This window comes from Triticum urartu, chromosome 3, assembly GCF_003073215.2.
Source record: "Triticum urartu cultivar G1812 chromosome 3, Tu2.1, whole genome shotgun sequence".
Taxonomy (NCBI): Eukaryota; Viridiplantae; Streptophyta; class Magnoliopsida; order Poales; family Poaceae; genus Triticum; species Triticum urartu.
The window spans coordinates 730,683,107-730,708,573 of NC_053024.1; the positions used below are offsets into that span (position 1 = coordinate 730,683,107).

Sequence of the window (25,467 nt, forward strand, 5' to 3'; positions counted from 1 at the left end):
GGTTCCCCTCCCACTTCAGCCCATGGGGCCCTCCGGGATAGGTGGCCCCACCCGGTGGACCCCCGGGACCCTTCCGGTGGTCCCGGTACAATACCGGTAACCCCCGAAACCTTCCCGATGGCCGAAACTGTACTTCCTATATATAAATCTTTACCTCAGGACCATTCCGGAATTCCTCGTGATGTCCGGGATCTCATCCGAGACTCCGAACAACTTTCGGGTTACTGCATACTAATATCTCTACAACCCTAGCATCACCGAACCTTAAGTGTGTAGACCCTACGGGTTCGGGAGACACGCAGACATGACCGAGACGCCTCTCCGGTCAATAACCAACAGCGGGATCTGGATACCCATGTTGGCTCCCACATGCTCCTCGATGATCTCATCGGATGAACCACGATGTCGAGGACTCAATTAATCCTGTATTCAATTCCCTTAGTCAATCGGTACGTTACTTGCCCGAGACTCGATCATCGGTATCCCAATACCTTGTGCAACGTCGTTACCGGCAAGTCACTTTAATCGTACCGTAATGCATGATACCGTGGCCAACCCCTTGGTCACATTGAGCTCATTATGATGATGCATTACCGAGTGGGCCCAGAGATACCTCTCCGTCATACAGAGTGACAAATCTCAGTCTCGATTCGTGCCAACCCAACAGACACTTTTGGAGATACCCATAGTGCACCTTTATAGGCACCCAGTTACGTTGTGACATTTGATACACCCAAAGCACTCCTACGGTATCCGGGAGTTGCACAATCTCATGGTCTAAGGAAATGATACTTGACATTAGAAAAGCTCTAGCAAACGAACTACACGATCTTTGTGCTATGCTTAGGTTTGGGTCTTGTCCATCACATCATTCTCCTAATGATGTGATCCCGTTATCAATGACATCCCCATGTCCATAGCCAGGAAACCATGACTATCTGTTGATCAACGAGCTAGTCAACTTGAGGCTCACTAGGGACACATTGTGGTCTATGTATTCACACATGTATTATGATTTCCGGATAACACAATTATATCATGAATAATAGATAATTATCATGAACAGAGAAATATAATAATAACCATTTTATTATTGCCTCTAGGGCATATTTCCAACAGATGCTTCACCATCGCACGGGGTCAGGTGGCTACCTCAAAGGCCGGCCTAAGTGGGCAAAGGCTGAGACTGATCTGCTTGATAAAGGGATCGAACCAGAGACAATGAACTGGCCAGACCATTGCCGTTCTTGGTTCTTCGGCGCTGGAGGATCCTTGGACCCTGTAACAGCGAAGTGCTTTTGGACGGACGAGCAACTTGACATACCCTTGAAGAAGCTTCGGTACTATATCGATGCAGCGCAGAAAGGGACGTTCCTTCCAGACAGAGAGAACGACGAGCTCACATAGGCCCTCGGAAATCCTGAGCACCCTGGACGAACACGAGGCACGCCAGGCTCCATTCCGTGGAAGGCTAGGTTTCCGGATGCAGGCGGTTACAAAAGCTACGAGAGGAGGAAGAAAGTGCAGCAGACCGAACTGCAGGCGCTGCACGCAAGGGTACAAGTGATAGAGGAACGAGAAGCAAATCGCAGCAAACGACTTGCCGAAGCTTCCCCTGAAGCTACCCCGCCATCTCAGCGGAGAAGCAGTGTGGCTTCCACCGAGCTGCTTCAGCCGGAGCATGTCTTGATGGCTCCTGCCAGCTATCCCGTGGATGCTATCACGGAGACTCAAAATTGCCACCTTATGACGCAATGGATTAATATGAAGGTCAAGGCGGCTGTTGGCTCTGTTTTTCCTAATGAACCCGGCGCAACTTTTCACTGCCGGCCGATTCCAGAAGGATATGCTAAGGTGATGGTGGATGAAATAACGGAGGGATTTGAGGACCTCCCGCTTGACCACCCTACCGGAGAAGGGGAGACTCGGTTGGGTTCTTCTCTGAAGACTCCATGCCTATGGCGGAAGGAGCTCATCAACCTTCCGAACTGGACGCCTCCGCCTCCTCCTCCTCCTCCGGCGAGTCAGGGCACTCTGCCTCCTCCACCGCCTCCTCCTCCGGCGAGTGACGATCAGGGCCCTCGGCCGGCTCCTTCTCCGGCGCATGGCGGCACTCCGCCTCCTTCTCCGCCTGCGCCGATGCGCCCGAGCAGCCAGCCTCCTCCTTCTCCGCCTCGTCAGCAAGGGCAGAAGAGACCCGCCGCCGCTCCGGCAGCTGCTCCGGCGCGTCGTAGTACTTCTCCTCCGCCTCGTAAGCAAGTAAAGAAGACAGCCGCTCCGTCTGCTCGGCCGGCGTCTAGCAGTACAGCCAGAGGCGGGACGAAATACAGATTCGGTCCTTCTCTGAAGACTCCAGAGAAGTTACCATACAAGATGAGCCCGGAGGAGAACGCGAAGATCGCGCGAACCGAAGTGAAGGAATGGTTTGAAGGGTTGAAAGCACAGAGACATCCACCTCTGGAGGAGAAGGTAGATCCGGTGAAAGCGAAGCGCACTCTGGCTGCCCTGGCAAAACCACCCAAGTCTCCGCCGAAAGGCAACTATGAGTGCATTATTGGAAAGACATGGGCCGAAGCGGAGCAGTCGGGAAGTACAGTCAGTGATCAAAGGATGAAAGAACGACGAGCAGCTGGGAAACAAATTGCCCAGCTCGGCGAACAAGGGAATCAATCGTGTCCCCCGCTCAAGGTGCCTAGCGACATCGTCGATCCGAGGATGGTGCCCGATTATAGCAATCTTGGAGATTACTTGCCCGATGATGTACATTATGATTTCATGGACGTGCAGATACACAGATACGAGTACGGGAAGCCTCTCGTCAAAGATGAAAGATCTCTATCAACGATGATGCGAAGATTGCATGATTGGTACTTGAAAATCTGCAGAGAGTCTAGGGGAGGAGTACTTTGTATGTGAGAGTTAAAAAGGAGCATGACCTCGTTGGAATTGATCTGTTGCCTATTCCATTTGAGGAGTTCTATCAGTTTTTCAATCAATTGGCCCTCGATAAAGCAACGGTCACCTGCTACTGTCTGTAAGTAGTACTACTTCTGTCATTAAGTCTCTCTATATAGCTCAGCTCTTTCATTGCATGTATTTATAATTATCCTCACTATATTATGCAGATTGAAGATCGCCGAATTGAAGAAAAGACAAATCGGTGATATTGGGTTCATTAACACATATCTCATAGATGCAACTGAGGTTAAATTTCATGCCGCGTATACCGAGGCCAACTTGCTACGATCATTAAAAATAAATGAAAACAAAGATATAATACTCTTTCCTTACAACTTCAAGTGAGTGTTACTGTCTTGTGCATATTCAGTTTCCCTTATATATTAGTCCAGGTTATAGTAATGTAATTGATGAGTTATGCATGCGTGCGCAGGTACCACTATATTCTCCTAGATATTAGGCTTGAGCAGGGAGTAGTAACTGTCTTGGACTCTAAACGAAAAGATCCCCAGGAGTATGCGGACATGACTGAAATCCTCGAGAAGTAAGTTAAACCGATCATTATCCACCATATCAGCAACTTTGTTCATTTCCTGATATCAAGTAATTGTTTTCTTTTGTCTGGCAAGGTTTGGAGAAAATTCACCAAAAAATCTCCGGGACTGCCGAAGATGCTGCTATTTAGATACCTGAAAGTAAGTACTATAGTAGCATGTTCCGTGTGTCTCCTAGCTATTGATTCAAGCACTAGTTTCATCAATACCATTTGGCATTCTTGCTTAACTGTTTGATTGACCTCTATTTCTTGTAAAGTGGTTGTGGCAGGAACAAGGGAATGATTTCTGTGGAAACTACGTTTGCGAGTCCATCCGCCACACGACCTGTGAGCGGGGAGGGTACTCTGACGAACAATATGAAGTGCGTAAGAAATAATATTCACAATTTTAGTTTATTACCATCATTTGTGTTGAATTTCATTTATTCATATATATATATATATATGTATTAACCCCCTTCTTCAAATTAGATGTTCCGGATGCGGGATGAACTCCTACCACCAGATCGCATGCGAGCAATTCAAGAGGAATTGGCGGCATTCTTTCTTGACCATGTGATCGCTGAAGACGGAGAATACTATGTGGACCATGCGTCCGTAGTTTAGGAGATTATATTTGTAAGAGATAATTATTGTATATATGTAGCCGGTAGTGTCGGATAGATATACGAGAACTTGTTGTTCGACCAATCTCTCGGAGTAGGAGAGGTGGTCGATATCACTTCTCTGTGTATGCATATATGTTCATGACGATCTTCTGTTTCCTTCGTTTGCTTACTAGCTAGCTAGCATGTCTAGTCCTCTCTATATGTATGTAGTACGTAGCGTCGACCAAGCACGGACATAAGAGAGGACACTTCTCTCTATTAATTAGCTATCTAACACAATATATACCTAAATTAACCCCCCAACACCCCCCCCTTTCAAAAAAACAAAAACCCCAGCCACAGAAATGCTAACACGTGGATGCCTATTGGTCCCGGTGTTGGGGAACGTAGCATAAATTCAAAATTTTCCTACGTGTCACCAAGATCTATCTATGGAGTCATCTAGCAAAGAGGGAGGAGTGGATCTACATACCCTTATAGATCGCGCGCGGAAGCGTTCAAGAGAACGGGGTTGATGGAGTCGTACTCGTCGTGATCCAAATCACTGATGATCCTAGCGCCGAACGGACGGCACCTCCGCGTTCAACACACGTACGGAGCAGCGACTTATCCTCCTTCTTGATCCAGCAAGGGGGGAGGAGAGGTTGATGGAGATCCAGCAGCACGACGGCGTGGTGGTGGAAGTAGCGGGATTCCAACAGGGCTTCGCCAAGAGCTGCGGGAGGAGGGAGATGTGTCATGGGAGGGAGAGGGAGGCGCCAGGGCTTAGGTGTTGCTGCCCTCCCTTCCCCCACTATATATAGGGCCAAGGGAGAGGGGGGGTGCAGCCTTGGCCCTTCCTCCAAGGAAGGGTGCGGCCAAGGGAGGAGTCCGTCCTCCCCAAGGCACCTCGGAGGTGCCTTCCCCCTTTAGGACTCTTCCTTTCCTTTGACTCTGGGCGCATGGGCCTCTTGGGGCTGGTGCCCTTGGCCCATATAGGCCAAGGCGCACCCCCTACAGCCCATGTGGCCCCCCAGGGCAGGTGGCCCCACCCGGTGGACCCCCGGGACCCTTCCGGTGGTCCCGGTACAATACCGGTGACCCCGAAACTTGTCCCGATGGCCGAAATAGCACTTCCTATATATAATTCTTTACCTCTGGACCATTCCGGAACTCCTCGTGACGTCCGGGATCTCATCCGGGACTCCGAACAACTTTTGGGTTACTGCATACTAATATCTCTATAACCCTAGCGTCACCGAACCTTAAGTGTGTAGACCCTACGGGTTCGGGAGACATGCAGACATGACCGAGATGACTCTCCGGTCAATAACCAACAGCGGGATCTGGATACCCATGTTGGCTCCCACATGTTCCACGATGATCTCATCGGATGAACCACGATGTCAAGGACTTAATCAATCCCGTATACAATTCCCTTTGTCTAGCGGTACGATACTTGCCCAAGATTCGATCGTCGGTATCCCGATACCTTGTTCAATCTCGTTACCGGCAAGTCTCTTTACTCGTTCTGTAACACATCATCCCATGATAAACTCCTTGATCACATTGTGCACATTATGATGATGTCCTACCGAGTGGGCCCAGAGATACCTCTCCGTTTACACGAAGTGACAAATCCTAGTCTCGATTCGTGCCAACCCAACAGACACTTTCGGAGATACCTGTAGTGTACCTTTATAGCCACCCGGTTACGTTGTGACGTTTGGCACACCCAAAGCACTCCTACGATATCCGGGAGTTGCACAATCTCATGGTCTAAGGAAATGATACTTGACATTAGAAAAGCTTTACCATACGAACTACATGATCTTGTGCTAGGCTTAGGATTGGGTCTTGTCCATCACATCATTCTCCTAATGATGTGATCCCGTTATCAATGACATCCAATGTCCATGGTCAGGAAACCGTAACCATCTATTGATCAACGAGCTAGTCAACTAGAGGCTTACTAGGGACATGGTGTTGTCTATGTATCCACACATGTATCTAAGTTTCCTATCAATACAATTCTAGCATGGATAATAAACGATTATCATGAACAAGGAAATATAATAATAATCAATTTATTATTGCCTCTAGGGCATATTTCCAACACCCGGTTGGTGCCACCAACCGGGACCAAAGGCCCTCCTGTCTGGGCTCAGCGCGCAGGCCACATGGAGGCCCATCTGTCCCAGTTCTGGTTAGAACCGGGACTAAAGGATCAGGGCATTAGTAACGACCCTTTAGTCCCAGTTCTAGAACCGGGACAAAAGGCCCTTATGAACCGGGACAATAGGCCCGTTTTCTACTAGTACAAGTATCTAATTAGGGCCTGTTTTGAACCTCTCCAAACTTCTCAAAATCTGAAAATCTGCTTCTCAAACCAGCTTCACGCTTCAGCTCGCGAACATAAAGCGTTCGGTGCTGTCCTGGCTTCTCCCCATGCTAGGCCTGTTGGGCGCCCCTCTTCGGCTTGCTGGAGAAGGCCTAGTTCGGCTCTTGGTTCTAAAGAGGCCTAAACAGAGCACAAAAATGGGTTGGTCTGCACCACTTTGTGTTAGTTTGGGCTGAAAATAGTGCCCAAAGTTTTTTTTACATGAGCTATTGCTGCGAATTTTTCAGTACAGAGAGATATACAGAGACCTTCTCAATATTTCTTAGTTAACATAAGGTATTATTTTGAAGACAATTTAGTTTTATCATGTGTCATACAACAAAAGCTTCATTTGCATATAAGTTTGCAAATCAAAATGGTCACACATCTAAAGACATGAACATGATTAGGTAGCTAGTTCGTGCCTAAACGAATCAATGTTAGGACCACTTTCCGCCGGTGTTGAAGCATCGGATGCATTTGCATCTACAGTAGCAGTACACTTTGAACAAAAATGCACATTCAGCAGCCATTCAGGAGCACACTTCACACATTTGCACACATGGCTTAATATTTGCACACATTTAGCACTAGAGTTTTGAACTTTTTGGCAATTTGCATCAACAGTACTTCAAACATTTGCACACAATGCAGCATATTTGCATATTCATCAGTATATATGTGCATTCAGCAGCCATTCAGCAGCACTACAAACATTTGCACACATTGCAGCATATTTGCACACATATAAGCACTAGAGTTCTGAATTTTTGTGGCAATTTGCATCAACAGTAGGAACATCCCTGCACCTTGCTCGGGACAATAGGGAAGAAGACCTCAACTTGCTGCGGTTTGGGGGAGGGGGATCGTCCACTACTAGAAAAAAGGTTGTTAGTGGCGCACCTATTTTGGCTATTAATGGCGCATTATAGGTGCGCCACTATTATCACGCCACTACTAATAAATAGTAATGGCGCACGCCTGGTGTGCCACTGTTAATCTACATAACAGTGGCGCACCACCTGGTGCTCCATTACTATCCCAGACACTAATGGCGCAGCTAAAGTGCGCCATTACTAGGCCCAGAAGTGCGCCACTGCTGTTACTCCAAGGGGTCATGTGTACCTTGTGCTCTAGGTTACTAATGGCGCACTTTTAGATAATGCACCACTGGTGTGTTTATTTCTGTGCGCCACTAAAGTGCAATATGGTGCGCCACTACTATGAATATTAGGAAAAAAAATTGCTTTTCTGATATTTGCACAGGTTACAAAATACATTACAGCACAGAATATAAAGAGCACAACATATAAACAGCAGATTTATCGAATACAATAGAAGATTAGTCTCCGAATACAATTCATCATATTAGTCTCCGTATTCAAAATACCAAACAAAGTTAGAACATTACAAGTCTCAAGACCGCGAGTAGTGAGTTTGTCTTCACATTACAAGTCGATATCTAAACTACCATCACATAGAAGAGGGTTGCGGTCACGATGAGCATCATCGCGATGAAACTGATCTTCATCCGGTTCCTCCTCCGCTCCCTCCTCTCTCCCGCTAGATAGCGCGCGTATCTAGTTTCTGCCTCCGCCCTAGTGGTGTACCCTTTGTAACTGTTACCGCTGAAACAGTGAACCTATCTCTGACACTCCTCCCATTCGTCGTAGACTCCGGGAACCTCACACTTGTACACGACATACGGCGGCATCTCTATGCACTAGACAAACAAAATATTAGTAGCAATTCATAGATAATATATAAGCAATATATAAGTATGCAACAAAAGGATCGGAAGAGCAAAGCAACACATTAATAGCACGATTCATGGTCCTACTAATAAATAGCATCGATTACATATAAGTTGAACGACTGTCCAAACTAAAGAGACATACAAGTTCATTAAAGTTTAATTACAACATGAGCTAATCGATATTTCAGAACTACATAGCATCAATACTTTCGACTCGACTTAGGGACCGGAGCATGGATGAAGCCACCGTCTTTCGTGATGGTCATGAATGTGCGGTCGTTGTCAGCCTGCATTTGTAGCGTTTTTTCTATTTCACTATTGGACGGTTGATATTTGAGGTAGAACTGCCCCAAGGTACGAAGGACATCTTGATAGATGATTTCCGCAAACTTCGACTAGATGCGAAAGAATTCTTGTCTGATGTCCTCGTCCTGGATTGCCAACAAGCGTGCGGCCCATTCTTTGAGATTATTTGGTAGCATAAGGTGATTATGGTCCCGTACGATCGCTCGCATGTGATGGAGGGCGTAGTAGGCATCCTTCTGACTGCCAGGCGGCTGCTTGACGCAGGAGAACGTCGTTACGTGGGTGAACACATGCTTGTCGTACCTACAAATTGGCCTCCTGAAGGTGCCTCCAGATTTGGCGTAGCCGGGGAGAGCATCATCAAGAACTTTCTTGATATTTGTGTATTCTTTCTTTGACTGACGGTCCGAGTCGAAATACGTGGCCATGGAATATTTCGGGCTTAAGAGGATGAGTGTGCAATGTGTGTCACTGCACAAAACACGGAATGTTAGAAAAAAAAGAACGATCGAAATCTAAGAAATCATATGTTACGAGGCGGTGAGGGGATGACTTACTCGGAAAAGTAAGACACGAGGAAGTTATCCTTATCTGGGTTCGCCAGAATGACGTCTTCGAGGTATGAACTCGCGACTTGCCGGTCCCCAGCGCTGCCCAAGATCTTGGCACGCATGTAGAAGGGGTCGACTATCACAATGTCCGGGGTCTTGTCTCTAATGATCCGCATCTCCATACTGAGAGAAAATAGCCAAATGAAGGTGTAGTGCAGCGGATAAAGGTTAAACATAGCGAAGATGTCATCAAACCGCAGGACGATCATACGCCCGATGGTGCTATCGACAAAGCCCTTGCCCTCTAGCACCTTGGCCACGAAAACCGGGTATGTCACATCATTCTCGGAGAGACGCCGGTTCTCCATAAAAAGAACACAGTCATGCAGACTCCGCATAGCACCGGTTGCAGCATTGAGCAGATTAGTCGGTAGCATCGGCCTACCCGCCACATGCACCTTCCTCGAGATATCCTTAGGTATTGGTGGCCCGTCCTGAGCACGGATCGTACTCGGTGCCGGCTGGCTCGCACCCTTGTTATTTTTTTCTTTTCCGTCTCTTCTGCTTCTTCTGCTGTAATGGGATCGAGTTCTGCTCAGAGACCACCTTCTTGAGTGTGTTGGGGCTGATAATATTTTGCACCTCGGCTATTTGAGTCTCGGTGAAGGCGGCAGCTGGAGGCGTCTCCTGAGAACTGAACGCCAGACGACGCCTATTGCAATTGGGTTTCTCCGTGGTACCAGCCAGATCGTGATCGTGTTTTGAAGTGTTGGGTTCTTGAGAAGGAGGCCCCAAGAATTCGTCACCGTACCCATGTTCGTTGATGTACTTATCGACGTATTGCTCAAAAAAAACTTATCGATGTTGGAAAATGTACTGTCGTCATCGTCCGGATCCTGTGCCATATGCATGTCCGGATCAGCTGACGGCGGTACCGTTGCGGCGGTCTTGCCATGGCTTGGCGCCGGCACGACTGGCGGTGTTGTCTGTGGGGTGGTGTCCCCTGCCCCCAAACGAATCTAGCTCTTCAGCCAAAGCATGGACCAGTTTAAGCAGGCGCTGGGGGTCATCACATCATCTTCGTCGGCCCCAGGGGGTCGATACGGAGGTAACAAGTCGTCGCAGCCCCGCAACACCCGAACCAGTTGAACCCTATACACGGTGGGTGGGTCGGATTACTGTGGAACACACGGTTGCCCGGTTCAATGATTTTGACCTTGGCGACATCGATCAACTTGCCGTCCACGAAGTGCAGGAGAGTGCATGGAATGTTGGCGGCGCCCTTCGAAAACATGTAGGGCGTCAGGGATGCCTAGTCAAAGGCAAGGAGATGAAGTCATCGGCCGAGGCTTAGTTACCTTGATGGCGTCAAGCTCGGCTAATGTCGAGGCACCGCCAACGATGGGCCTACAAGTAACGAAGGGGCCGCTTGCTGCCGAGGTGTCGGCCGACGTCGGAGACACCAATGCCGCCTCCGCCGGAGACACCAATGCCAGCGCATTGTGCGAGTTGCGCCCGTGAAGCTGGGAATCGGGGGCGGCCCCTGTTGGTCGCCCGCAATCCACCCCCGCAGCCCCTCAAGCAAGGAAGGCACAATGGCGGTGATCGTCGCTCCCACTTGGTCTCGCACTTGCTCTTGGACTATCTTCGGAATCCACGCCACTTGTGCCTTGAGTTCTTTAACCTCGCGCTCCTGGCTTTCCGAGCTGGTCTTTCTCTCCTTTCGCCTAGCCTTATAGTATTCCGACCATTTCGTGGACAAGCCTTTGCCGGCCACACGACCAGCTGACGACGGCTTACTGAACTTATCCTTGTGTTTCATTACGTTCAACGCCCTATTTAAAGTGGTGTCCCAAGGGGTAGACGGGGAGCTTTGAGACCCCGCGCTACTGCTTTCAGTTTCTTGCGGAAGGAACGTGAACCATTTAGAAATTTGGCTTCATTAATTAGAATGCAACCATATGGAGCTAATTACGCGGGGGTGTATTCCTTACCAGAACAAGCTCAAGCGCCTTCACCTTCGGATCCGTGGTAAGCTCCTTTGTTACCGGGTCCACCTTGTACCGGGCCCTGACATAGTTCCTGGTCTGCTTTTCATGGTATTTATCGAAGAGGGGCGGTAGGCCTTGCTCGGCACGCTCCGCGTCATCCTTGTCCCATTTAGGTTCCGCCACTCTCTAACCGCCGGGACCGAGTTTGTGGACCCCTAAGTTCAAGTCCCGCATATCTTTCCCCCACTGACTTGATTCCGCGGATGCGTTGCTCTCGCACTTGATCTTGAACTCCAGGTAGTCAGCTTCGCTGATCGAAGGATTTGTCTCCTTGATCTTCTCATAACTATCACCACTTAGAATCCTTCACTTCACCGCAGCTCTCCAAGTAGCCAGGGCCATGCTCATCTTTGTGAGGGCGGCACTGTTCACTTTATTCCCTGAGAGGCGTGTGTTTGCGAAGTCACCGGGGAACTTGTATCGTTCGTGCAGCTTCGTGAAGAGGAGGTTGCGCAAATTCCCTCGGTCACGATGCCTTAGGTTCTCGGAGTTGATCGAGACGGTGCTCCGGATAATGCACCCGAGTTGTCCCGCGTACCCACTGACTAATTCTTTGGGCCCCGTTGGATGCCCACTGGAGGACACTTCAGTGAATTCCTCCTTGACGGTGCCGAGCATGTTCGGGCGCCGGTCCTTTCGTTGCCTCTTTGGTTGGCTTCCATCTGTGTGTTCGCTGCCATCATCAGTGGTGGCATCCCCGGCGGCACCATCAGTGGTGTCATCCCCGACGCCACTAGGGGTTTTGTAGTCGGGATCGGTGTCTTCCGCGGCGTCCTCATAGTGGTGAGGTTCTTCCTCCATCTCTTGGGACAGCTCCTAGAATGGCTTGCCCGAACCGCCAGCCTCATCGTTGTCAGCCATGTTCGCTCTAAATAGGAAAAAAGGCTACTAGAGTTATTGGATGAGATCAGGGTAGTATCTATTCTTCTATCCTATATATTTTCACATTACAGGTTATAAACACCACTTTACCCAAAAGATTGTTCCAAGTGCACTATTGCTATCCTACTAAGTGCACTATTGCAGGTTATATATTTTCTATCCTACTAAGTGCACTATTGCTCTTGCTGCAGGAAGAAAAAATAGTTTGCATTTCAACTTAAGGGAAAACTATAAAAGCCACTTAGAAATATTTGCTTTGTAGAAATAACATTGTCTATAAATGTTGATTAATTTTTGTTTCGGTTGAGAATCGGGCACCTTCTAGGTCAAGAAAACTGGGCATGACCTTTGCTAATTTTCTTGACCTAGGAGTGCCCCATTCTCAACCGAAACGGAAATTAATCAACATTTCAGGAGAAAGGCGTAACTATTTGTCCCTGCACAAAATATTGAACTGTAGGAGCCTCAGTTCAGTTGTGGCGCCCCTGAAATTTTGGGGAACTTGCAGCAAATAGACATTTTGCTTTGCATCAATCATACAGATAGCATACCTAATACAACGAACATTATGCAAACCACAACATTATGGCATCAATGCCCTATGGCATCTACGAAGTCTGACATGCGTTATAGATTTCATGATTCATCACAGCATTATGCAAACCACAGAAGCAGCATTGAGAAACCAGATACAGCCGAGATTCTCGCAAACACAGACACCATCATTCACTAATAATTCCCTTAAGCAAAGAATATTTATATGTTGACCATGAAGCAAAGCAAAGCAAATCATGGTCATATGTTGATCATGATGCAAAGAAAATCAAAATTAGGACTACTTATATCCAGTTACTCCAGAGCTTGCTGTAGATGTACTTGTTGTAGCTTGTTATAGGAGTAGCCTGGTGTAGGATGAGGAGTTGCAAATTGACTTACAGTACAAGGACAAGGAGTAACTTACAGTACTCATGACTACTCCATTTTGTTACAAGATGTACTCCATTTAACAGAGTAGGAGTAATATTCAGTTACTTTACAAGATGTACTCCATTTAACAAAAAAAATCAGTAAAATTTACAGATCCTACAGCAGATAATGGTTTGTTAAATTGAATTTCTGTCAATGTTACTAATTTTTCTGTATTTCTGAATATCGAGCATGCAAGCACATAACAAGCAAAATTTACTGAAATTACAACTACTGAAACTCCAGTGAGAAGAGTACTCATAGCATTAACTGAAATTAACCTTCTCATTGTAATACTCCTTCTCATTGTACTCCTGGAGTAATTTAACTAAAATACTCCATTGAGAAGAGTACTACAACTCCATGTACTCCTAGCAGTTCAGAACTGCAACTACTCCTACCGCAAACAAAATTCAGTAAATTTCAGTGCATTTACTGCAAACAAACCTGGAGATCTAGAGGGGCGAGGGGGAGGGGGGCTTACACTTGCGGCCGTAGCGGATCCGGCGGGGAGGAGGTGCGCGAGGCTGGCGTGGTGGTAGCGCGCGACGTGGGCGAGCACGGCGGAGGCGGCCGCGGGTGTGAGGAGCGAGAGAGGTCGGAGCTGGAAGAGCGCGGAGGGAGCAGCGCCAGAAGGTGTCGGAGGAGCCCCGCTTGGCGAGGAAGTTGTTGGTGGCGGCGGCGAGCTCCTGGAAGGAGTAGAGGACGGGCTGGTTCGGGAGGGAGGCACGCGCCGCGGCGAGGCTGGAGCGGCTGGACCTCAAGGATGTGGAGGAGGCCAAGGCGGTGTTTGTCATTGTTGTTGTTGAAGGGTGGTGTGGCGGGGTCCCGAGAAGGTGGAGGCCGTGGCCGCGGAGGAGGAGGAGGAGGCAGAGGTGGATGCCGTGCCGGTGCCGGTGGCGGTGGTGGTGGAAGGGGATCGGCGGCGGTGGCGAGAGGCGAGGGGCGAGATGCAGATTGGGGAGAAGGATGACCGGCTGGGTCGTCTTGGATATTTTAGTGGGGGGAGGGTTAGCAATGGCGCACCTTTTAGGGATGCGCCATAAAAATTGGTATATCAATTTTTTTTTGCAAGAAATTTCTAATCTATTCATCTTCAATCATGACAGTATAAAAAACAACAAAAGTAATAAAAATTACAACCATATCCATGAACCACCAAGCGATAACTACAAGCATTGGAGCCAGTCGAAGGCGCGCCGCCGTCATTGCCCATCCCTCACCGTTGTCAGACAAACATTTTTATAGTAGACAGTCAGGAAGTCGTCGTGCTAAGGCCGCATAGGACCAACGCACTAGGGTAGCCATCATCGCTGATGAAGAAAGTCATAGATCAGAAGGATCAAACCTATAAACACCCAAACAAAGACTAGAAAAGTTGCTAGAATGGAATAAGAGACATATCAAACTAGGATTCAACAAATTGGACGGAAGAGGGAATTAATTCATATTAACTGAAAACTAATTACTTAGTAATGTATTTCTTTAAAATGAATTAATAGGTAATAATTACGCGCATGTATGAAATCTATTACTGTTATGCTCCACCAAGGGAAGGAATTAATAAAAATTGACGAATTAATCCTGACAGATTCACGTTACCAAAACAAATATACCTAATTGGTTGGGTGTGATTAATGAGTAACACTATAAATTAGAGGTAAATACACCATAAATCATAGAACTTTTACGTGACGGTCAGTTTGGTGCACAAATTTGTAAGATACATGTTTCTGGTCATCTAACTTATCCTTCCATTCATATACTGCTTTCTACTGTATCATGTGCATGCATAGCTTGCCAACGTGGCAGGGGTCGTGGAAACCAAATATACAATGTGTCATAATTGTTAGTCGCGACGCATGTGCAACATGAAAATTAAGAATTAAAAATAAGAGGCATAAAAAACATATGAAAATACAAGGCCTACACAAGCAGAAGTGAAGCTTCGTAGAACAACAAAGAAGAAAAAATTAATCTCCATGGTTGAGCAATAAAAATCTCATTTATTCGCAAAAAGAAAACCAAAGAAGAAAAAACTCACACATACCCTAGGCCCAAATCAGCAGACTAGTAAAAAAAAGCCCATGCGTTACGAACGAGCTGTGTTACAATTATATTAATGAAGTGTGTGGTTAGCCTAAAAAATATAAAAAGGACAAACAACAAGATTCAACATGAATCTTGGCAGCCCGAATCCGACGGTTATGATGTTGACTTGAATTTAGGACCCTCTTGACGTGTGGCACAAGCACATGGCAACTCCGAACGTTTTTTTATGGCAAGTTTAGTGATGCGAGTAGGGCAACTTTAGTTGTCAAGCATGGCAGTTTCCGTGCTTCAGTTTATTTTGGCAAAAACTTGTCGCGTGTCATCAAAAAACATGAGGGTCGGAGTGTCTCGCACCTGATGTGTGTCACTTGTCATATGGGTAAATTTACTTATTCTCATCTAGCTTGTAAATTTGATAAATTAATGTATTTTTTGGGTGTGACTAATTCTCGGTCGAACGAGAAGTAAGTTATAGCCGCCTCAGCTCCAAAAAAAAGCCTAGGGTTGCCCTGCCTCCCAATGGCACCGTCGTCGGTCCGTCTCGTCTCCGATGGCCTTAGGGCCGTGGGTTCGCGGTGGATCCCGGCTCTTGCCGGTAGGAGGACTTCGTTTTTAGATGTTTTTTCGAGTTTTGTCTGGGTTTGTGTGCTGCTCAGGAAGACGAAATGGTGGTGGATCGCTGAAAATGGAATAAGGTTTTTTCTTGCCTAGCACCCGCCCGGATGTCACGTCTACCATCATCTGTGGACGTGTGGAGGTGTGTCTCCGGCGGATCTGTTTTTGTGGATTTGCTTGATCTATTCGTCGTTCATCTATGTTCTTGTGTCTTCGGGTTGAAACATTTCAATATACACTATTCTTCATCGGCAGCGGTTGCTGCTCTGGTGCGTTGATCCTTTGGGACCTTAGCATGACAACTCCCGATTGTATACTACAACAATTTTTTTCCTGGCTTCGGCGAGGGCGGGACGATAGGGTGGCGCGACTTCGGCTCGATTGAAAATGTATAGATCGGAAGTTTTTCAAAAAAATAAGTAAGTTCATTCTCATTAAGGCGACGTCATCAAATCTCCGTTGCAGACCATCAAGCCATGCATGCGCGGGTCCAGTAACGGAAGGAATTGACTACAGTAATAAAGATTGACGAATCAATCTTGACTGCCGGATTCACGTTATCAAATCAAATCCCTAATTCACTAATTGGTGGGTTGTGACCTACGTCTGTGCTGTGCCCCTACCCAAGAAATCTGCAGAATCCACCATAGAATAGAATAGAATAGAAGCTGCAATGGCCTCCTCCTTCAATGGCGGCAGTGTCCTCTTCGTGCTCTCCGCCCTCCTCCTCTGTGGCGCCACTCAGGTCACCCCCATGGACTATCTGCTCCCCATATGCAAGACCGTCGGCGGCGGCAGCACCTTCGTCGGCATCCAGTTCTGCATGGACACCTTCCACTCCGATCCCCGGACCGCACACGGTGCGACGTACCAAGAGCTCGCCGCCATCGCAGTCGACCTCCTGACGGTCAACGCCACCAGCACCAAAGCCAAAATCGGCGGCCTTCTCGGCGGCAAGACGGCGGACGCCGCCACCGCGCAGTGCCTCAGATCCTGCCAAACTCTTTACGGCGGCATATTGCAGCGGCAGCCTGGCAGCGCCGCCGCGGTCAAGGACGGCAAGTTCAGCGAGGCAATCTCGCCCCTGGAGAAATCGGCGGCCGCGGCCAAGGAGTGCGAGGATGGCTTCAGCAAGAGCCACGTGCCGTCGCCGGTGACGGTGGAGAACGGCAACGCTTTCCAGCTCGCCAAGCTCGCCGTCGCCTTACTCCAAGTCTAGAACGTACTCTCTCTCTCTTTTCTTTTTGTTGAGAAAATATATATATTCGAATAAGATGCGATGCTCTTTTTCGAATAATATGTACTCATTTTGGCAGAAAGTAAGGTTCGATTGCTCAATAGTTTTCCACTGAAGATTGCAAAGGAGAGGGCCAAACGTTTTGGCACTAGTCGGAGTTGAACGAATGAGATAATTTCTCATAAGGCATATACAAGGCTTGAGTTTAGGGTTCAAACATAAGGAAAATTTCCGTTTGTTCTATTCTCGTTCTGAATAAGCACGAGACATTTTATTCTCATCCTCAAATGACACGCAGATACTAATTCATCAAATATAGCATAATTTCAAGCTTGAGAATAAAATGTCTCATCTTCCAGCCAATCAAATTCAAGGGCCTTACAACTCTGTTTTTCAGCTTAGATATGGGTACCCCATCGAAAAAAAAAGTTTGAGCACTGCTACACAGACGATATCCTAGAGCCGATTTATGCACGACACGTGATCGATGCCATCCATCACTTTGGCTCCATGAGTTAGAGCCATCGATCACAGCATCGTCCATAAATCGTCCGCCAAGGTGTCGTGTGCACAGTAATATCGAAAAAGTTTAGACATGGAAAAAAGTGAGAGCTCAGAAGCCGATATTTGTTTCCTTTCAGACTAGCGCATTTGGCCGTACGATTGAAAGAGGCGTGGCCTCCGGATTTTCAACCAGGCCCCGCGCGGCTCTCTGGGTGATTCCAAATCAAATTGGATCCGGCAATGCACATCCCATCTCTATCTGAAACAATCCCTTACTTTTAGGAAATAAATTTGCGAAATTATGAGTAGTTTCCTAGTAATATAGGAGTAATAAAAACAAAAAATCCTTTTCTGAGGTCGGGCTCATCTGCACCCGTGTTGAATAAAAAATTCAAAACAAATACTAGAAAAAATTAAAAATTTCTAAAAAAAATTCCCATGGTAGACAATTTGGTGAGTGAGATCCGACCCAATTTTCATATGATTTGGACAACTGAGCAACTCTCGGCAAAAAAGACAAATTCAGGGTCTGTAAAATAGTTTACTGTTCACGTACTGTTTTGACCCGATTTGTCTTTTTTGCTGAGAGTTACTCAGATGTCCAAATGAGCTAATATTTGGAGTGAGTCTCACGCAATAAATTGTCTACCATAGGAAAAATTGGAATTTTTGAATTTTTCTAGTATTTGTTTTGATTTTTTTCTGATCGGATGCAGATGAGCCTGGACATCGAATCGCTGCACTCAAAAACAAATAGCAAATTATTACGTTTTATCCCCAGTCACATAAAAAAATCATACAATCAGTATTTCCACCAATGGAAGCGATATTTTTTTGATAAAATCATATTTTTTAAATAGCCCGCTATAGCATCGCTATAGCACGCTATAGCGTTTATAAGAAGTCTTGCACTAAGGGACCTTAATTCAAACACATGGACAAACATTCTAAATAGCGGACTTTGATTCAAACACATGGACAAACAGTCTAAATAGCGCGCTATAGCACGCTATATCGCTTAGAAGAGGTCCGCCGCTAAGAGGCTTAGCGCACTATTTAAAACTATGGATAAAATATACTTGCTAGTGCAACTTAATGTGGCTTCCTACCGACAATATTTTGCTTCTGTTGGCCAGCTAGATTGCTTCCAAGAAAATATGAGATTATTACCTTCTACTCCATCCGTCCCATAAGATAAGATAAGAGTGCTCAAGAGTGCTCTTATCTTATGGGGTGGAGGGAGTACTATTTTATTTCCATCTTAAAAAGGATGCAACAAATATTCTTATGTCGCAATAAAAAACTTCCAACGGAGAATATAATTTTCTTACAAATTTTCTTCCAATGTATGAAATATTTGTTTCTACAAACATTTGTTAAGTAAGAGCATATAATTTTCTTCTAAAGGAGATAGTATCTACTTTGAATGAAACTAATATTTGTTTCCTATAGAGGTTATCATTTTCTTCCAAATGAAGTAGCGTTTGCTTTTCTACTCGTCCATCATAAAGGAAATTAAATACCTTATGTCTCTTCATGAAAATTGTATTACTCATGTAAATCGTAGCAAGAATAATTAGTGTTAGCCTAGCTAATTTTGCTCGCATTGAGGGTAGAGTTTTGAGTAATACAAGTTTTTCACCCAAAAAAAATCATAATTTGCTTCTTATATGAAGAGCGTATACACTAGGCATACAAAAGGTTGCACGGTAGGTGTGCCAACTCGTACAAGAACTTGAAAATGGGGTGAACCGGTCCACCAACTTGTGATACAGATGCAAAACTGGTCGAAATCATTCTCATGTGGACACGTGGCAGTGGTATTTTTTTTAAACGCCCCTGAATTGTTTTATCGAGCACAGGTGACTTTTTTTAGAAAGGCCATCATGACTAGCTTTATTAAAATCAAAACAGCCGATATATTGTCTACGAGTTTACTGACAATACAATCTGGAGCTCGCCCAACCAACTAAAAGTAGTTTATTAGAATAACTGGAATTTACTAGCACATGAGCTACTTTTTTTTTACAACAGGAGGATTACTCCCGGCCTCTGCATCCGAGTGATGCATGCAGCCATTTTATTAATTATTCTCATAGACTTTACAAATCATTACATCAATAAGCCCGAAGCCACCATCTTGGCGACACATATCGCTACTCCTATCCCCTTGATGCAGGGGTGCCGAATGCCCGAGCCTAATACCAAACAAACATCACACCAAACTAACATTTAATGTCGGTTGCCTCATCCCAGCGACATACCGGGAATGGGTCACACACCGGTCCGGCGCACTCACCGATGCTACAGCAGCCGTCATCCACATAACCATTTTCAGAGCAGGTACCGGCACAAAGACCTTGCCAGGTCAGCTGTCGACGCCACCATGGCGCCAAACAGCGCCGCCGCCCTGTGCTCGTCCATCCAGCTGCATCTGTCATCGATATCCGCACCATGCCGCCAATACTTGTCGTCATCGTCGCGGTAGAAACAACGCCGCATCTCCTGGAAACCTCCACACTGTCGCCGTTGCTGAAGCTACACGGAGTCCATCACCCACAGCATCTCTCCGCCGAACAGCAGAACCTCCCAAGATGGCGCCTCCATGGAGTGTACGATGAGAAGGACGCCGCCGCCGCCCAACCCAGACTGAATTTTGGACTTTCGTTCGGGAGGGGTTTGGAGGTGGATAGGAGAGACCTGGACAACGCCTCCACGGAGGGTAACAACGTCGAAAGACGTTGCCGATGCCGGACCGAACAAGCCGGTCAAAGTTTCCTCCGGTCCTCATCCTATACTACCAAACCTCCGTCGGCTCCGGATCCGGCAACGGAGCATGAATCGAAACCTGCAGAGATCAAAGAGCCATGGGGCTCAACCCACCATGAAGGAGGATCGAGAAGAATCCATTGTAATCTCCACGCGCCGAATCCAGCGACCCGCGCGTGGTCAGCGACGACCACCACCACCCGGCGGCGGCTGACGGCGGTCAAGCCCAAGATCCAGATTGGATTCGATATAAACCCCGCAGTGCCCACGACCACCGGTCTTTCCCACCACACAGTTGTCACCATGCCGCGAGCAGGCCACCGCCGCTGCCGTGCCACACACGGAGTCGCCAAGAAGCCCGACCGCCGCGCCGCTCGACCCCATGTTAGTCCAGCGCCTCGCCCGATCTGGCTGCACCGCGCCAGCCGTGACAGACAAGGGGGAGAGACGCCCCGCAGCCGCCCAGCCGGCCAAGCTTTGCCCAGAAGCGATGCGGACGACGGCGAGGAGAGGTGGAGGTGAGAGGAGGGCCGAGAGGAACGCGGCTAGTGTTCCCCTGGGTCGCCCGCGGGGGCGACACGAGGGGGACGAGGAGCCTTTAGGGTCCCCAACTCTGCACATGAGTTGCTTGATTACAAGAATGAGAACAATTCTTAAAAATGACCTTTCCAAACAGGGTACGTAAGTTCACATGTTAAATAAAATTGCCGCTGCCGCATCCCATCATCTAGGTTGTCCAGTGCAAAGATTTATGACTTGTAAGGGATATGACTCCGCCTCAAGACGATTACACCCCAAAAGATTTAGCAAGGGCAAGCCCATACCTCATGCCCATCACTTCTGTACTCATCACGTCAGCTGCATGCGGGAGAAACTTATATTGGGCCGCCAAAACTTTTCCCCTGTCATCTTGTTGTATTACAGCAGCAGTCGCACCTGGCCTTTAATCAGGAAAGAATGCTGCATTCACATTCAGTTTTGTGAATCTAGGGTCCGGCCTACTCATTTATTTTCAGATATAACAAGCGTTGGGAATGAAGACTTTTGGAAATTGCTTGCAATCGATAAAACTGAATGTGTCCATCTCCATGTTGTCCATCTCCATGTTGTCCACTGGCAGCGCCTGGTCAACCATCTGTATCATGCCGAGACATGACCAGAGGTCCCTCGCATGCCTGCATTGGAACAATAAATGCCGTATGTCCTCAGCTCCCTGGTGGCAAACTGGACAAGCTCCATTGGACCCGACATGCCTGTTAGTTAGGATAACTCGGAGAGGGATTATTCCATGCAAAACCCGCCAGTACAAAAATCTGAAGTTTACCTGGAACATGCAGTTTCCATAGCATACTCCATACTGCCGAATAGTTTGATCCACCAGGGATATCCATCACGTTTGCATGAACCCGAAAAGTATGTAACCATTTAACATGATAAGCATTCTTGAAAGAAAATATCCATGTTCTGTTCGGCTGCCGCACAATGAAATCATCAAAAGCTTGGAAATTAAGTGAAATTTGTAAGATCCTTCGGACGTCAACATGACTGAATATTTTAACAAGCAAAGCCTCATCCCAAGTCCCGCTCACCGGATCAATAAGTTCACACACCCTGGATAAGATTGTTGGCGTGATGACATTCTTGTTTGGGCGAGATGGGATCCATGGGTCCTTCCAAATATTTACCTCCTCTCTTGTACCACTTCTCCAAATATATCCTCTCTTAAAACTATCAAAACATTTGAGTATACGTTGCCATGTAAACGAAGACCCGTTTTTTTGAGTAGCATGCACTAAAGAGCCATTTGGATAGTATTTAGCCTTCCACACTCTCAAAACCGGTGAGTCTGGATCAGTAATTAATCTCCTGCATTGTTTTGCCAACATTGCCAGATTAAAAGAGTAGAGATCACGGAGTCCCATACCCCCTTCTGACTTAGGATAACAAAGTTTCCACCACGCTATCCAGTGGATCATTCTATGCTCTTCACTGCCGCCCCACCAGAACTAAGCAATTATATCTATTATTTCCTTACAAATCCATTGGGCAAGCTGAAAATAAACATAGCAAAAATAGGTATAGCTTGGTCGATAGCTTTCAATAATGTTTCCTTCCGTCCTACGGACAACTATTTGTTCATCCATCCCAATAGCCTTACTTTAATTCTTTCTATAAGATGCCTGAAACAATCACTCTTGTCTGCAGCAACCAAAGTAGGAAACCCAAGATATTTATCTGACAGGGCTAGGGCTTCAGTATCACAAATTTCTCCTTTAGAGATAACACTTGCATTTGGGCTGAAAGGTTTAGCCAAACTCACCATTTTTCCTGAGTTTTGACAATAGGTTTCTAGTATATGTTGTAAGGAAGTTGCATTTAACACATTTGCTCTCATAAAAATTAGAGTATCATCAGCAAATAAAAGGTGTGAAACTAACAGTGCGTTCGCACACTCTAATCTCATCTATGCCACCAACATACTAGAAAGGCCTTCTACATAAAGAAGGAACAAATATGGGGAGAGCCCCCCCCCCCCCCCCCCCCCGAATCCCCCTTGTTCGGGTGAACACTTCAGTTTCCTGAGAATTATATGTCTCTTTATATCTACTGAGCTCACAGAAGCCATTATCATTTCAATCCATTGACCGCGAATGTCTTACATATGTGGTATGTGACAAGTAACCTGATAAACCATGTCTATTAACATAACAAGCAAGTGATTATAACCTGATAACTATTGAGAATAGTATTATTGAAACATTTGAATATGAAATCTAGTTCCAAAAATCTCATCACAACGAAACCGATGGTGATATCAGATCGTTTGTAAGATACGCGATGTGAGAAATAAAAGAGTTTAAAAGTTAAATGGTTTAGAGAATTTGATGATGTCATGGTACTGCCATATGTTGCAATGTCCAAGAATAAAATAAACAAGAAGATGAGAAATACTCCCTCCGTTTCTTTTTACTCCGCATATAAGATTTGGTCAAAGTCAAACTACGCAAACTTTGACCAAATTTATATATAAAAATATGAACATCTACAATATTAAAACTATAAAGTATGAAAATACATCTCATGGTGCATCTGATAATGTTGATTTCATATTGTCAATCTTTATATTTTTTAATATAAAGTTAGTCAAACTTTACAAAGCTTGACTTTGACCAAACCTTATATGCAGACTAAAAAGAAACAGAGGAAGTAATAAATACAAAAACCACAAACCAAAACGATTGAAACAAGCAACCTTGGGAGTTGGATGAAATAAAAGACTATTACTATTTGGGGGATTGGATGATTTGCCCCCCTTGCCCCACTTTACAAGGGGTTGGATGATTTGCCCTGTGATTGTCTCAATGACAGTGGCCCCGGACCCCACCCGGTAGCCTCTCAGGGAGGGGGGGGGAGCAAATGATCAAATGGAGAAGTAAATGGGACAAAAGATCCAATTTCTCATTACTATTTTTCTAAGAAATACAGTACAAACACAAACACTCACATATATGACGCACTGTCGTGGACGTCTATATACATGACTGGACGTAAGATGAAGGCAAAAGGGAGGTAGTGCTTCTTCCTCCCGCCAATGAAGCCAAAAGGGAGGTAGTGCTTCTTCTCCACGAAGTCTGCGACGAGGCGTCATGGAGGCCTCACTGTCCCAAGTGGTGCCGTCCCCAGCGACGATGAGGTTGCGCCCGTGAGGAAGATGCAAGGAACCCAATCACATTTTCCATCAGTTTGTTGGGGTCTTTTGTGTCAAAGTCAAGGACCAGTTTGTAATTTAGGTTTAATTTTGGGTCCTTTTTGTAAATCGCTGTGTACCACCACTTTCGTATTAATGCCCTTGTTTGTCAAAAAAAAGGGTGACGTTAACGTTCCCAATTCCGCTCCTCATTTCGTCATGCCCTGTGTGCTATAGTGGTCGTCCAAGATGCACACGAAGGAGTTTCTCGTGAAGGAGATGTTGGATGCCAAGAAGATTTGACTAGGTAAAGTGTAGTTATATCATACACGATGTACACTAACGGTGACGGAGAGGAGGAGGATAAGTTGCGACACACGTGTTGCACTTGCACCATGTCGAAATAGAGGATCTGGAGGGATCTTCAGCGATGCTCATTGGACTAGGAGTGTGTGAAATATTTGCAATGCACGGACATGTTTTTAGTGAAAAGAAGAAGAATTAGCCCTAGCAATCCAAGCCATACACGAGCGTACATACATGGCAAGTTTAGATCTTGAAAAATTGAAAATCTCCTAAAGATAAGAATAGCAATTGGTTGTATTGGCGTACCCCTTGGCTCTCACATACGAGGGCACCCTAAGCGCTAGGGCTTCTTGTGCCTCTTGTCGGCGCTGCCGCCGGTCTATCTCGTCTTCTATGGTCTTAGGGCCATGAAACGACGGTGGATCCCGATCCTTGAAGGCGGAAGGGCTTCGTTTTCAGATAGTTTTTCGAGTTTTTTTGTGTTTGTTCCTGCTCGGAGAGACGAGACAGCGGCGGCTCTCTGAAAATAGAATAAGGTCCTCTCCGTCTAGCCCCCGTCCTGATGGTGTTTCTAGCATCGTCAGAGGGCGTCTGCAGGTTTGTCTCCGTCGGATCTCGCGGGATCCGGTCGGCATTTGTATTCGATGGATCCATGTGGATCCGATCTTTGTTCGTCTGTATTCATGTGTCTACAGGTTGGATCCTTCTGATCTACGCATCTTTTCATCAGCGGCGGTTGTTGTCCTGATGCGCTGGTTCTATGGGGCCTTAGCACGACGACTTGCTGACTGTCTACTATAATAAGGTTTGACCGGCTTCGATGAGTGAGGAGCGGTGACGGCGGCGTGATTTCGGCTCGCTCCAGTACTTGTAGTCGTCGCTAAGTGGTCTAGATGTATTTTTTTACTTGGTGTTCTTTTTTACTACCTTAACAGTTGATGAATAGATTGAAATTTTTTTAAAAAAATAATAGCAGATAACTAGTTGGAAATTTATAATTAATTCAGTAGTCAGGAAACACCTAAAATATGTTCAACCTCCACTAGACGCCCCCTTTCCTGGATGGAACCGTATAGTATATCTAAATCTGATTCGATTCATGCACGTCACCAAACAAAAATATCTCCGGTCTTCTCACGTTTTGTTCTCTCCTCGTGATCGATGGATAGAGGGAGCGCCGCCGAGATGCCCACGCGGCGCATGGGGCCAGCCAGGACGACGATGCGGCCTTGCCCGTCGTTCTCCACGCTCCCCGGTGATCTCCTCCTCGTCGTCTACCGGTTGCTGGCCAAGTCCACGAGCA

At 46.5% G+C, this 25,467-nt stretch overlaps 2 protein-coding genes across 2 annotated transcripts; one reads left to right on the plus strand and one right to left on the minus strand.

The window, feature by feature from the left end:
- Positions 1–7,989: 7,989 nt before the first annotated feature.
- LOC125547353 lies at positions 7,990–14,202 on the minus strand. The gene is made up of 3 exons (XM_048711257.1): positions 14,153–14,202; positions 13,478–14,019; positions 7,990–8,204 (listed from the first exon to the last, which is right to left on the minus strand). Exons 1-3 carry the CDS (start codon positions 14,200–14,202, stop codon positions 8,167–8,169), a joined length of 630 nt encoding a protein of 209 aa, XP_048567214.1. The 3' UTR covers positions 7,990–8,166.
- Positions 14,203–16,177: 1,975 nt separating this feature from the next.
- On the plus strand, positions 16,178–16,879 carry LOC125549494. Its single transcript, XM_048712898.1, has one exon. It carries the CDS (start codon positions 16,334–16,336, stop codon positions 16,877–16,879), a length of 546 nt encoding a protein of 181 aa, XP_048568855.1. The 5' UTR covers positions 16,178–16,333.
- Positions 16,880–25,467: the final 8,588 nt, after the last annotated feature.